The sequence below is a fragment of the Candoia aspera genome, chromosome 8 (assembly GCF_035149785.1).
Source record: "Candoia aspera isolate rCanAsp1 chromosome 8, rCanAsp1.hap2, whole genome shotgun sequence".
Classification (NCBI taxonomy): Eukaryota; Metazoa; Chordata; class Lepidosauria; order Squamata; family Boidae; genus Candoia; species Candoia aspera.
In genome coordinates this window covers 65,860,910-65,876,262 of record NC_086160.1, presented here as the reverse complement: position 1 = coordinate 65,876,262, position 15,353 = coordinate 65,860,910, and the positions used below count along the sequence as shown (strand labels likewise).

The 15,353-nt window shown below is 37.1% G+C and overlaps 1 protein-coding gene across 1 annotated transcript in view; it reads right to left on the bottom strand.

The window, feature by feature from the left end:
* The window catches only part of WDFY3 (WD repeat and FYVE domain containing 3), a 146,208-nt gene that overhangs the window by 39,670 nt on the left and 91,185 nt on the right, over nt 1–15,353 (bottom strand). The window contains exons 26-37 of the mRNA XM_063309907.1: nt 14,442–14,515; nt 13,335–13,496; nt 12,646–12,740; nt 11,205–11,325; nt 10,709–10,926; nt 8,705–8,940; nt 7,028–7,162; nt 6,098–6,277; nt 3,205–3,438; nt 1,569–1,668; nt 1,050–1,210; nt 127–356 (exon numbers count right to left, since the gene is read on the bottom strand). Coding sequence (XP_063165977.1) covers nt 127–356; nt 1,050–1,210; nt 1,569–1,668; nt 3,205–3,438; nt 6,098–6,277; nt 7,028–7,162; nt 8,705–8,940; nt 10,709–10,926; nt 11,205–11,325; nt 12,646–12,740; nt 13,335–13,496; nt 14,442–14,515 — 1,946 coding nt within the window. The remainder of the gene's footprint in view (nt 1–126; nt 357–1,049; nt 1,211–1,568; nt 1,669–3,204; nt 3,439–6,097; nt 6,278–7,027; nt 7,163–8,704; nt 8,941–10,708; nt 10,927–11,204; nt 11,326–12,645; nt 12,741–13,334; nt 13,497–14,441; nt 14,516–15,353) is intronic.

The following is a 15,353-nucleotide window of genomic DNA, read 5'->3' as shown; positions in this document are numbered from 1 at the left end:
GTGGACTATGATTTATAAACCACAACTATGAAAAAGAAACTTAGCGTTAATAATCTTGATGATTATTTAAAGTAAACAATTTATTAAATCAACAAATGTGTGAAGCATACGCTCTGGGATGCTTACCTTCCTGCATAAAGATTAATCAAGCAATGAGCCAGACAGCTGATGAACTCTTGATCATGATTCCCTGGTCCCAGGATCAGGTTTCGGTTCACAGTAAGCATCCTTAGAGAATCGAGAAGAGCAACTTGCTGGGGAACTGTTTTATGTGGCCTTGAGAACTGGTACAAGATGGTCCTGTTCAGGCAGTGATAAATGGCATCCAGGGATAATCCCTGAGATCTTCTTTTTGACTTAAAAAAGACAACACACAAATACTTTCAACAGAGAAATTGCAGCAATACTGTATGCTTAAACTTCTGTGTTTTTAAATGTATTTTTTAGCCATAATCTCCTCTGCTAAATTAGAACGTTCAATTATCTTGGAAATTAGCCTAAATAATTGCTAACACTGCCTCTTGTTCTTACTTTCACTGTTTCCTGTGAAAGAAAAAAAAAGTTAAGATAGGATGAAGCTTTTGATAGATGTGCAGAACACACTTTTTTCCCCCCTCAACACATCTACTGAAGAAATCCACAACTGTTGTGGAAATTTCAGAGGCTGGGGAATAGGAGAGATAGGAAGTTGCCCCCTTGCTCTAATGTAATTTCCAGATACAAGATCTGACTTTAGCTGCAGAAGGTGCTGCTGGTGCCAGTACAACTGAAGCTGTGAGGAAACAGCTGATTTTAATAGGATGTTATCTCCAAGCTGTGAAAAAGTAATTAGACCACTATAACTTTGATTCAGTTTAGTATGAGATGGGTATCCATCAAAAGGAAAACGTAATGATTTCTCTTCAGGTTGGCTAAATCTTTCAATTTTTACTGTTTTTGTGGAAAGGAATATTTAAAGGAAAACAGGTATGGGATGATCTTTCTGTCCATATACACACCTTAGAAATGTTTATTTAAGCAAACAATGACGCTAAATGATGTGAGCATACCTGTGCAATTAACTGGATTGTGAAATCTATAAGCAACTTCGATTCCTTGTTGAACATGCCTTGCCAAAGTTTATCGACCACACGCTGTGTGAAATAGAATACGTTGTTTACAAGCACCTGGTAGCTTCCGCCACTTGTGATAGGCAATGATGCCTCCTCACCTACACGTGGAAAACAGAAGAATTTCATTCTCAAAATGAATACCTACAAAAATACCCCGATTCCACCTTCCATGGAGCAAAGCGCATAAAGACATTCCATAAAGCTAACATCAACACCAGAAAACAATTTGTCCACAGAAATATAATAATTGTACACTTGTAGTTCCTTCCAGAACTCTTAAGCTTGTAGAACAACTGCTCTAACTTTAATGGATCATTCTCAACTAGAGTAATTCATAACTTTTAACAGATGTTGAGAAACAACTTTTTGTATTTCCAGCGATTTGTCAAATGTATTTTTTTTTGAGGATACTGAAGGACGTGCATTAGAGATAAAAGCATGTAAACAAATGTTTACCTAACAAAACATCAGCTGCAAGCAAGTGGTCCATAACACTATCCAAAATGTAAGTCTGAAATTCTTTTTGTTGTGCCCTTGTTGATCTTTCTGGAGATGCCTAGAAATACAAAATAAGGATAATACGAGATGTCACCAGTGGAAGCTATTCTGAAATGTTACTATGAATTCTGGCAAATTTAGGACATATTGTATCTAAGCATTGTATTGTCTGGCACTTGATACAAATGGAACATTCCATTCAATATATTTGGTGAAATGGTGAATAATAAGTAGTCTATTAGTATAATATAGTGTAAGTAGTCTATTAGTATAGTATAAGTATATTATCTCCCCATGTGGGGGAGATGGGCAGTGATAAAGTTTGATAAATAAATAAATAAGTTGATGTATTCTCTACCATTATTCTTGCCCTCTGAAATTAAAACATAATGTCCTGTATAAATTACCAGCTAAAATGACTAGAGACAAGCATATATTTCTTTTTTACATATTTCCATGCAAAAAAATTCTACTGAGTGACAAAAATAAATACCGATTACATGTTTTTCTATACTAATCGTTAAGAGATGCCATGTCCATTTTTCCCCCAAGGTTATTCTAAATGAACAGAGAGGGCTAGCTCTTTAAAACAACCTTCAGTAGATTATCTTCCATTTTAGATGAAGAGAATGAAGGGAATAGGCGTCACTGGAGAACACAATTCCCTTCCTGTGTTGCCAATGTGGGGGACAAATAATACTCCCCTCTTTCCTTATGGTTCTGAAATGTATATTAAACAGAGCAGATGAATGGAAACAGCCTGTTGACCATGAAGGGAAGAGACAACAGAAACCAGATTGTTGCCCATTCCCTGGTGTAAAAAGGGTATGGGTATGATAAAGGATGTTTATGTTAGAAGGGCTGGCATCAGTAGAAGAGGATGGGCTTGGAGCCTTTGTAGAATGTGGGTTTAGAGGCACTGGGTCAGACTACAGTAAGGTCATCTGACAGTATTAGCAGATGTTACATTCTAGCTGTAAAGATCAGGGTATGATTTACATTGCTCCTGTCTAACAATTCTGGGGATATACAACCCATTCCCTTGTTTAGTGAAGGGCTCTTTTGCATTCTTGTGGCCAAAAGCACAGTGATCGCTGTAATTGTAATTGTGCAATAAAAGATACTTTGTTGCATCTATCTCCAAACATTTTGGTTCCTTACTACAGTGGGCATTTCCCCCACAACATTTATATACTTTTCTGGTTTCTTTCTGCAAACTTTTCACTAACAAGTAGGAATCGGGACAAAGAGCACTCAGGGGAGAAGACTCCTTGGTACATTATTCTCTCCCCCATTCTCTCTTTCATCTTTCTGAGCTGCTTTCTGGCTGAATAAGATAAAGGAGGTAGACAAGGTGAGTCAAAGAGATGAGATATACAAAAAGGACTGCCATTATGTCTTTGGCATAACAATCTTTCTGAGGACATGGAATGAAACCAACCAGCTTTCTTAAGGTGCAAAGCATTTCAAGTTACTGACTCCCAAAATTATTCTGATAAGCAATACCCATTAACAAGCAACAGAACACTGAAAATATCCAGTGTAACTTTTCTTTTTTTTGCTTTAAGAAACGATCACAAAATACTAAAAGTACCTCCAGAAGAAGATCTATTAAAGGAGTTTGCTTGCTAGCAGGTGTAAGGCAGAGATTATCTATTATCAGCACACGCATAAAGTCAAACACAAACTTCTTAGCAGGATGGTTGGTTAAATAAGTCTTAGACCCCACATTGCAATATTCTGATTGGCTCCGATTCATCCCTGTATCAGAGGCAAATGCTTTGAACTCCTCTGCTGGAGATCCGGCATCGTCATCTAAATCAGTAACCTATTTTTGAAAAAAAAATCAGTCATATAAGTTCTGTGTATGAGTTCTGACAAAATTTAATTTTGGACAACAGAGTGAACAAGATGTTTGCAATGATTTACTTATTTTAACATCTCAGCATGTAGTAGCACCTAACCGACCTATCTGGATCTTGGAAGTTAAGCAGAGTCAGCACTGCATAATACTTGAATGGGGGACATGAGAATTCCAGGCTGTTGGCAAGATTGGAAAGTTGAAAAAGCATCCCAGAAAGAAGCTATGGCAACCTACGATGCAGTCACCAAGAGTCAAACTCAATGTTACCTTTAAAAAAAAACCTAGTTACATTAGCATTATTTCTCTAGAAGTTTCTCAGAATGCTCATTTTCCAGATCATTGTTAATAAGGTGAAATATAACCTAAAGATTTATCATTCCACAAGTATTTGTGAACCTCCAAAGTGGATGCGTTGGTAGCCTGCCATTCTTCCAAAAACTTTATCCTTTTTACTTCAGAATTTTTTTGTGAGCACACATTACGAGATGGTGACTTACTCAAAATATTTGAAGCAGAATTATCAACCCAACTCCCCCTGATCTTAATTCAGGAGTTTACAGTAAATTTAATGGGCATTTAGAAGACAGCTTGTGGGCAGGCATACTTGGAAGGTAAAATGCATTATGTAAAAATTAGGGACATTTCACGTACAGGACTGGATATAATTGTCTATAATTAAAATGGGTAAAAATCTGCAATTAAAGTGGGTAGAAATGGGTAAAAAGTATGATTGGATGGGAAAGGTATGGGTAAAAAGTATGATTGGAGTTTAATAGCAAATTATTTTCCTTTGGATTCAGTATTGTAGGATACTTCCTTTTGAAATTGTTAAGGACAAAGAGATTAACTAAAATTCAAAACATCTGCTATGTCAGTTCTTTTTTGTTTGTCACTACAATGTTCTTGTTCATGTACTGTGTCATTGACATCTTTTAGTGTCTCACCTTTTTCCTTACTTAGCAGATGAATTCTATGAATCAGATTAAAAATAGAAAATGTATCATTCAAAATTAATTAGTCAAGATAATAAATTAGTATTTGCTCAATATCTGAGTTTGGTTTTATGGAAGGAAACAATAATTGTAAAAGAAGATATACTCTAGGGTGCCTCAAAAAAAAAACCAAAAAAAAAAAAACCCAACCAACTTTACTGAATGTTTAGGCATACAGTCATGTATATAATCAAAATTAGATATGGGAATTAATATTTTAAAGAGAAAATGTGGCATTGATCTTACAGCGAATCATCCCCTACCAGAACTTCAAGAAATCTGGAATATGACAAAAAACAACATTCCCCACAGAATATTGTGAACAATTTTCCACAAAGAATTCAGTTCTAGAAGCTGAAAGGAACAGAATGATTTTCTCCAGTGTTTCAAAGGCAGATGGTTAACTCAGGAACATAATTTTCTTCAGTCCTTCACTGCCTCTCCCTCTCATCCAGCATCTGTTCTCTGAGAAGCCTTCCTTCCTTGGACTAATAGTAATAGTAATCCTTGACATTCAGCAATCCTGGCATTCCTTTTAGTTGTTCAATTGTTTGGTATCAGTGGCCAGAATCCAAGGACACTTATAATTTCCCCTAAACATGCATTAAAGGTAATCTTAATCCATGTCTTGCAACTGAATTCTCAGAAGCCAGAGGCATCCTGGGGTCAGATAAATATGATACAGCAAAAAATCATCCCACTGCCACAGAGCCTAGAACAGCAGATGGTGCTAAGGAGGCCTACAAGCTGGCTATTGTCACAAATGATTTAGACAGCTGCTCTGAGATAGTAACTCTGCCCCTCCTCCCTCCATAGAGACACATGACGCAGGATCGAGCGACTATAATTTGGACTGTGGCCAGATATAAAAATTTGCTACCCATAAGGACCATACATCTAAAGATACCTGCTGAGAATATGAAATGGATAGAAAAAGATTTAGTAGAAAGCTACACAAGCAAAATATTCTACTAAACGAAAATTTATGGATGATAATAAGCAGATTAAATTCCTAATTACAAGCTAAGAAGATACTGGAAAGGACATCGTGAAAGCAGTATGATTATCCACACAGAATGTTCAGTGGCTGTTATCAATATGGTGCAAAACGATGTGACGATGTGTGGCTTAACTTTCACTCTCAAGACTGTGTAGACTATAAAGGTTAAGCAGTAGCAAGTGTTAATTCCCATGTGAGAGTTGTAAAGCCTCTTGAATTTGACGGTATTAATCCATGTATGAGATTTCACAAAGCCCCAAAAGCCTCCCTAACAGCAGTGAAGATAATGGTTTTGTTCCCCTCAGCCTCTTAAACATAAACATGCATAATCGTCTAACACTGGGACCATCTAATTCCCAAGGTCTCTCCCACTGGCTGCGGCTCTCCAAGTTTTCATGTTTTTCTCACTTAAGGCTTGCAAGTTTTAAAAATCAGAAATCATCTTTGCACGAATAATCAACTGGTACTTACAGCAGATATGCCTCTCATTAATTTCCCTGTTTAACTATTGATGAATCTTCCTATTCTAATGCATTTATTTTTGCTAACTAAATACTCAGGTCAATTTCCAAGCAATAGATACTGAATAATTTTTATTTTTGGAGAGGGGGGATAATTTTTTGTTTCCTACCATTTCTGAATATGGCCGAATGTTGAAAGGGAACACTGTAGCTGCCAGCGCACAGAGAAAATCTGGGCTCATCCACATTGAAGCTAAATCTGGAACATTATGATACAAGTATCGGAAGAACTGCATGAGTGTGACTGGATATTCACGAAGCCAAGACCCTTCTTCCTCTGACTGCCAAGGCTGCAATGCAAGAGAACATTAGAAAGTTTATTTAAATGATAAAATAACGTGAAATAATGTGGTGTGTTATGTAAAACAGATCTGTACTGAGTAGCATCTCTAACAGAAAACAATATTGAGGAATTAACCCTATTTATTGTTAACTATATCATGGGAGAGAGTGAGGGAGAAGTATGTTAATATGTGACATAGCTTGGATCAAGGCTATCTGCTCACCTTCCATTCACTCGCCTGCAAAAGCCAACAATTTTGTTCCAGTTAATTATTAATATTAAACATAGATGAAATCAAGGAAACAATGAAAGTAGAAAGATATGGCAATATCTATGTTTTGTTAGATGCTGTATTTTTTTAAAGGAAGGGTAGCCACTTGTATTTATATCTGTCTGCCCATCCATCCATCCATCCCTCCATCCACCCTTTCCTCCAGGAGCAAAAAAGCAACTACAGAGGGATTTCCCTGCAAGTCAGGTTGGGCTGCTCTCCTCTATCACATCAACACTTTAACACATGAAACTCTCTTGTTTTTACTTATTGCCTAAAATACTGTTTCCATTAATGGCATCGTGAAAGCAACTAGCAGGAATGAGTAGGATATGATATTGTTAGAGTTTAAAATGGAGAGTTTTCAGCATTTGGAAAAGATTTTACCTCAGAATCTGTTATTGGATTTTTACAAGCAAAACAGATAAATTGAACATGTACAATATCTCAACTTCCCATGGGCTTTCAGAGAGACACTATACTTACTGAATTTAACATGCTCCTAAGCATTCCCAGCAGTAAAAATGCAGCTTCTGTGCAAACACTGTGAATTGAAGCAACCACGGTGCCACTTGATGCAGGAACACCAAATATGAATGTCCAAATTGAGTCTAAGTCAAACTTTAGCAGGGAGGGGAAAAAAAATACAAATACATAATTTTGCACTCTCTGTGTTCATTTATAAGCAATTTGAACATTATTGCAATACAAAGCTTGCCATTCCACTTGTTGGAACTTTAGGGTTATTATCAACCAATGAAAGATAGGGTGACTTAAAATGCTCACTCAATCCACCAGAACCTGTATCTATTTTTATTAAGCACTTCATCATATCTTATTTATTGGAAATATTTAAAAAGTAGATACCCCCATGTCCCAAATAGGGCAACTGGTCATGGAAGCACATATATCTGTCTGAAGATTGTGGAAGAATAAAAAAGATTTAGGTTATATAGGAGTCTGCAGAGAGTAAGAGGCATGCTACGATTACTTGTCAATTTGAAAACAAACACCGGTATAATAGCTGATATTCAGATTCCCAATTGTCATTTACCAAACAGCACTTCCTGATCATTCTTCAGTAATGCTTTCATTTTAGAAAGGTGATATTCCTTTTCCCTCCTAATTCTTGTGTGTGAGAGACATGTTACAACGCTCATAGCACAGATTTACATAAGCAACTATATGAACTTTGAGGGCAGGGGTCAGTTTTTAAATATTTTAAAAATATCTATCTTTAATAATAAACTATATACAGGTAGTCCTCACTTAGCGACCACTCTTTCAGCAACTGTTCGCAGTTGTGATGGTGCTGAACGAGTGGTACTTATGACCGGTCTTTGAAGTTCTGGCCATTGCACCAACCCCGTGGTCACGTGATCACAATCTGGGCACTCATCAAGTGGCTTGCATTTATGATGACACGTGACCACCATTTGCGACTTTCCCTGCCAGCTTCCCACAAGCAAAGTCAATAGGGAAGCTGGCAGGGAAGGTTGCAAGTCGCTCCAGTAAGTGTCCCCCGCTCAGCAGCAGCCACCCCCAGGCCCGAAATCGCTCTCATGCCCGCCGCAGCAACCCATGCACCCTCCCATGCTCAGCAGCAACAACTTGCCTGCCTGCTGGCCTGCTTGCAAGCCACTTGGGACTTGCAACTTCCTGCCGGCTTCCCCACTGACTTTGGTTGTTGGAATTTGGCAGGAAGTTGTGAGGAGGTCCTTGCTTAACGACCTGCAATCCTCACTTAGTGACAGCAAAGCGACTGCTAAGTGATGCAGTCACGTGACAAGGTGCTTTATGACCATATTGCTTAGCGACAGAAATTCTGGTTCTGATTACCACAATTAAGCAAGGACTACCTGGATTGAAATTGTCCTGTTAATCATTAACATTTCTATTGAGTTCACTGGAAAGGCTCAAACAAGCCTGACATGTTGTGTGTGAATGCAGACGATTAACTCTAATTTTGTTTCCGGTTATGTGACGCATACTCTGAGAATCCTATTGGTCTAAGAGGGGTGCTGCAGGATCCCATATGGGGATCTTCTAATTATATCCTTGAATACAAAGCTGATGTAGTTTAATGCAAAGTTAGCTTGGAACGCTCATTTTTCCCCAGTCATCTCACTGAATACAGTAGACATTTTGCTACATACTTCCTACCTGTCCGCCCTGGTTGCACCGGCTGACGGGGACTGGTGCGCTGACCTGCAGATTTTCAGGCAGTTCAGCCACTGGCTGCTGCAGGAAAAGTGCCATGAGAAGGAAATACAGCGCAGGCACATTTGTGTGCTTAGGAAGAAATGATTGAAGAACTGGGAAGCCTGGGAAATGACAGGCGTCCCGATTAATTTCCCGGACAGTTGATCTGCCACCAGCACTCCTGCCAACGTTAAAACCTAGGCAAAAAAGAAAGAAGAAAAGTTAGATCTGTAATATCAACACTTACTGGAAAAACAAACTTAACACCACTGTCACTAGGGCAAATAAATGTTTGGCTACAGAATGATTTTTCTCTATGTCATTTTTATTCACCTGTATGTTTGAGATTATGGAGAGTTCTAGGCCAAACAGGAAAAACACTCATATAGCCAAAACCTTGGTCTAAAGAGAAAATTTTAAATATGAAGTTTGCTGATATGCTTTGTCCTTCATTATGCAAATTCTATGCTTTTTCCTGCATAAGCCCATTGAGGCAAATGGAATTGCTCAGGAATTCAATAATGACAAACTGTTGCCCAGCAAAATCATTATATAATTAAACAGTTCTTTATTTCTCTCCCAAAGAAATATTTTCTCATTCCCTTTCACTTCTAAAAGAAAACACATCTATATTTTTACTTTGGATTTGTCAAAGATTGCAAATGAGTTAGTATAGTATAGGACAGAAACATAAAAAGTAAATTATTGCTGTTTGCAAAGACAAGGTATAAATGAGATGGTAGAGTAATTCAGTTTCAGCTTCTTCTACAAGAATGCTGAAAGACTATTCTTTTAAACATAAATTGAATGCACAATATAATAAGTAAACAGGATTTTCAGCAAGAATACAAAAACAATGAAGCAGCACTTTTCTTAAAATGAACAAAAAAAAACCAAGCAAGCTTGTACTTTCCAGAAAGTTTCAGTACTCAAGTGGAAGCCAATTTCATCTAAATTTCAGAATAGATTTTAGCAGTATTGCCTTAGATGTCCACCACCTCACCTCTATCTTGTGATGTCTGTTAATTCCCAATAAATAAAGGTATTAATATAAAATACCTGGGTTTTACTCAACAGTATTTTAAAAATAGTTCATCCTATCCTCTGTAATACTTTTTCTTTGTGATTAAAAATGTTTAGTATATGCTAAATACTCAGTATTTAGCAAAAGAACATGCCCTTAACAGTTGATGCCTACTATATTGCTCATCAGGCACACCCACATTATTAAACAGAGCAATGAGCAAGGAAGGAATGTTCTAACTTTGAAGGTTTTTGCATCTTAGGACTTCCCATATATTCCATTTTGATCCAATTCTTACATTATAAGAGCAGCTGTGACCTTGCTCCCAAGCAGATGTTGTAATAACATCAGCATAATTAGATCATTTGGAAGGGCCTATATGGGGAACACCCGCATACAAATGAGCATAGTCAGCTCCTACTCAAATGTGCAAATGTAATGGATTAGCATTCCAGCTTGTCCCCCCCCCCCGGCATTCTACCATTAAACTGGCAAGGGAGACGGTATCTACACACTCTATATTTGACAATGTTATAAACTAGTCTCTGAACAAAGATATATTTTACGTTCTGTAGATGAAAACCAACCTTTTATAGAATATAAACATGCAAATTAAAGAGGTTTTAGCTTAATAAGCTTTTTCTAAAACACACTGATCAATAATAGTGCATATATAAAATTATCCACAGGTATTTTCTAAACTAATGGAAACTATGCATGAAGTATATCCTAAGCTGGCTCATTTAGCCACAATGCTTTCTGTGTACCCTCCTTCAGTTAACTGGTTCAGGGGCCATCTCCAGTCTTTGAATATGTTAGATAATAGAAATGTCTCTCCCAATACCTGATCAACTTTATAATGGCCACAACACTCAGCCTGGAAAAAAACCCCCAATGATATAAACATTTTGATTAACATGGTAACATTTGGAGATTCATACCAAGCACGGTTCCAATCTTATTAGTCAATACAGAATCAGTCTGTTCAAGCCAGCCCCCACCACTGAGACCTTCTTTGAACTTGACGAGGATAGCTGGGTTGCTCAGCAAAACCACCAGAATCCTCATGGCTGCAGTCACTGTAGCTGGATGAAGATGGTCTTCCATAAAAAGCACAATCCAATCAAAGCCCAGGGTCCGGACCAGTTCTTCGCAAGCCCTAAGGGAAAGCCCCAGAATTAGCAATCTTTCAGGAGAGAAAAAAAAGAATCTAACTAGATCTAGTGTTTTGCTCAATTTCAGGACTTTTAATGGGTGGGGGGAAGGGGGTTATGTCTGCAAATGACAGCACTGGTAACTGCTCCTTTGCTCTCCATAAAGCACAGCAGTGCCATACAAAGCTGCTCACATGGATCTGTTGATGTCCACCAATACCAAAGCAGAATCCCGGATTTTGTTAGTTACATTTTAAAAAAAATCTAGCTTATGTGTACTCACTGTAAGTTGACACTTGTTTTTTCTTTAGATGTGTACATAAGCTTAAGCAGGATATCCAGCAATCTGTTTCTCAGAAGAATAAGATTTGCAGAAACAAGACCACCAAAATCTTCTTCAGTTCCTAAAACACAGATTACTGCTTTGAAGCATGTAATTTTGAATGCTCATGCAAGTATTATTTTCTAAAATAATGTCAGTGGACATTAACACATAATACATCTAGCTAACAGATACTTCCCAGTTTTATAGCATGGGGTATAATGTTCCTTGAGCTGAAAATGCTCTAGATTTTGCAGATTACAGGATGGGACAATTATAGATTAAGAAAAAAAGAAAAAAGAAAATGCACTAATAAATTCATTATGGAATTATGATATAGATATTGTAATTTATGTAGACATGATACAGCAAATGTCTGTAAGCTAATCTACCAATGAACATCTAGGCAATTTAAGATGCAAATAGGTTTTCTTAGTATAATAGCATCATACTTATATTTTGTACTTAGTAGAAATCATTCATGTATTTTTAAGGGTAGAAGAGCTCTTCTTTTACATTTTCATTTTTGGGATTTTGTTCCTTTTCTCTTTCCCATAGCTGGGGGCCAGATGGGCAGATTTACAGCATATTTGTAATGATGTGATGTAATTGAGAGAAATAAGCCATGCTTTATTCTAAAAACTTACACTAATTCTGTAAGTGTATACTATAAAGTTTATACCTAACTTTTAATGCCATTTATGGATCAAATATAACTGAAGAGCTTTGTTCCCTGCAGGCCACCAGCAATCTCATTGCTTTTCCTGGTTGAATAGATACTTCAAAAGGTGCCAGTATAAATATATTTTCATTTTCATTCAGATATCCTGAATTTCCAATTAACCATTTTTTTAAACAAAGAAGTGAGACAACATGCAATAAACAACCAGATTTTAAAAGGCAACTATTTTAAAAACATGCCTGGGACATTTCTAAGGCAGGTCGATCCTAATCACTCTGCTTTCAAATTCATCTGTTTAATTAGGAGTTAAGAAGTGGGGGGGGGGCAACACTAGGGGCCCTTCCCCACCCCAATCTCCAGATATGTTGGGACTCTAACAAGCTGGCTGAAAATTTTTGTGGGACACAGGTTGAGGAAGACAGGAGTTTATTGTCAAATTCTGCACTCAATATTATTTTACAGCACTATTTATACATGCCCAACCTTTAAATGGAAAATAGCTTTGTATTAAACAGTTTTAATATTTATTTACCATATCATATTTTTATCACTGCCCATCTCCCTCACACTGGGGACTCTGGGCAGTTATAGTATATATGGGCACCAGAGAATGGAAATTATGAGTTTAAAAACAAAAAAACCCACACCCATTTTGATGGTAATGCAAGAACACATCTTGCCTTCTATTTCACTCTTTCCCTTGAATCTAGAACTACTTACCAGTGTCAAGCTTTTCTTCATTGTTCATCTCCATGACTACAAATTTCTCACAGACTGCAAATGTAGGCAAAGTAGAAGAGATGAACTGTCCAAACCTTGGAAGACAGAGGGGGGAAAATGGCATGCACTTGTGTGACAGATGGAGTTTAATTTTGCTATTAGTTAACAGTAAAAGTAACACTAAGTGGCAGTTGGTTTAAAAAACTAGATTGTGGTGACAGTTTATTTAGAATTAAAATTGCCCTGGTCCGACATATATTAAACCGCCCTTCCCCAATCTACTGAAATGCTGCTTGTACTGCTGGAAGTTAACACATCAGAAGGAGACTTGGTTGGGAAAGGTGACATTATGAAAAGGCCATGAACCTCTGACACAGATGACAATGCACAACTATTACATAAAAAGAGCGTAAATAATATATTTGGAGTTACCCTGTGGGATTATCCCTTTGGAACTGACATGAATTCTGGAATGTAAAAACTATTACATTTCCCAAGCATGATAAAACTATATATTAAGATACTTATGGATACTATCCAGTAGATTCTGGTCGTTTGTTAAATAAAAATTTCCATCTCTCCTACAAAAAGTATTTCTATGCAGGAATAGGGAAATGGACCCACTCCGAGATATCAGCACACTCTCTAATTTTTGTAGGACGAAAATCCGAAGAGAATCTCAATGGTACCTGAGTAGGTCATTACTGCTAGCAAATCCCTGAAGCAAATAGCTCAGAACATTGCTAATGGCAGCAATGGTTGGCTGTGACAAAGACACATCTCGAAGAGTCAGCAAGAGTTTGGGGATGAGCTGGAATTCCCGCATCAGTTTTGCATTTTTCGCGGCTTCGCTGCAAGAGGAAGAACAAATAAATGATATTGATAAATGAGGAATTCTCACTGAAAATGAGCAGCTTCTTGTATTTCACTGTGAATTATTTTTGGAGAGGCAATCATATCAATTACCAGATATATCAATTGAGAAATCCGCATGACTGGTATCATATGGTATTACTTAATGCGAAAATACCTGTATTTATTTACTTAATTAGCTCAATTTTTATATCCCAACATTTTTTGTTTGTTGATACCTTTGACTGTTACCTAGTTTACATAGATTCCGAACAAAATTCAAGTCAAATGCCGGTTGAAAGAAGATGACAGTCTGCTACAAAAGGTCCCATCTCTTCTATCCCCCACCCCTGAACATCACCTCTTAATACCATTAGGATAATTCATTCAAGAAAGCCCTTAAACATTAACATTTTGGCAGACAAGATTTGTCCATACGTTTGTAGTTTCCATGACCGATTTCAGAACCAAGCATTATCTGAATGAGATCTTCAAGGGAGGGTGCTCTGTTTCCGAGGAACAATTTATTTGGTTTCCGGTGTATATGTGTATTACTGTGTATGTATATTAGACCCATGCACTGCTCCAAATTCAAAGTGTAAACACAGCACCAGTACCCAATACCTTAAAGCAGTTTTGTCTTTTCTGAGACTGTAACTGAATTAAAGTATTTGTGCTTCGGCATATTCTAAAACTTCATTTGGAGAATGAATCCAAAGCACTGTATAGCCTTAACGTACATACTGTATTTTATCATGAAATCGGATATCCTTCCTACTCCCCCATCACCTCAAAAGCAAAACACAATGCAGAATGAATCAAGCTGTGTAAGGAAATTAAACCATGGCAAGCAAGCCAGTTTTCGGAGAATACTGATGGAGGAAAAAAACTCTGGAGTGTTGATTTTCTTATACTGTTTATAAAGCAGTAGTGATCAGTGTTACCTGGACTCAGTAAGAAGTTCGATGAAATGTTCAAACAATGAAAGATGAAGTTCATAGGGGGCATGAAGCCAAACCTGAAATGCAAGAATATTTCTAATTCTTATATGCTGCTTGATTTAGCAGATATTGCTACCACCAAAATATCTCCATGGGTGTGCCCATTTACTCCATCAGGAGCCAAGCTTGACTATTACTTTATCTTTATTCTAGGTCAGCAAAATCAGAAGCGATTGTTCTTGATTCCATCTTAACATTTACTTTATTTTGTTGTTCTGTTGGAAGGAAATACCGTCTAACACTTCACTAATTTACAGTTTCTTTTTCTCACAGAGATTTCCAGGTTAGGGTTGTTCACTGGTCTAAGAAAAAAGAAAATTTGGATTGTGCTTATTCTGTCTTGCTCTGAATGTAACACAAGCCAAATCTTTATGAATATTATAATTGATTTTCTATTTCAAACTAAATTTCCACTTTGTGTTTCCCCACTGAAATAGTTGTAAAGGGTTTATAGGAAAGTAGATGATATCAAGTATCAGTGCCTAACTCTGTTCATATCTAATATTTTTCAAACTGAATTCAACTAATCTATTTCCAATTGTATCTTCCTTTTGGAACAAAGCATCCTCCACATTACTGAAGCTTTCCCAAATTGATGTTTTCCTGATGTGCTTGCGCTGTAAATCCCACATTCCCCAGCCAGCTTGGAGATAATGAGAACTGTAATTCCTGCACACCTGGAAGGCACCAGAGGGATGAATATTTATCTAATTTATTTCAATAGTTTACATTAAAATTGATCAACATGTATTTATTTGCAGTGCAACTGTACCATATACAACACGGCATGTGAAGCACGAAAACCTTTTTTCCCCCCAATGGTACATGTTCTCTTTCAACAATTATACTGTAGAA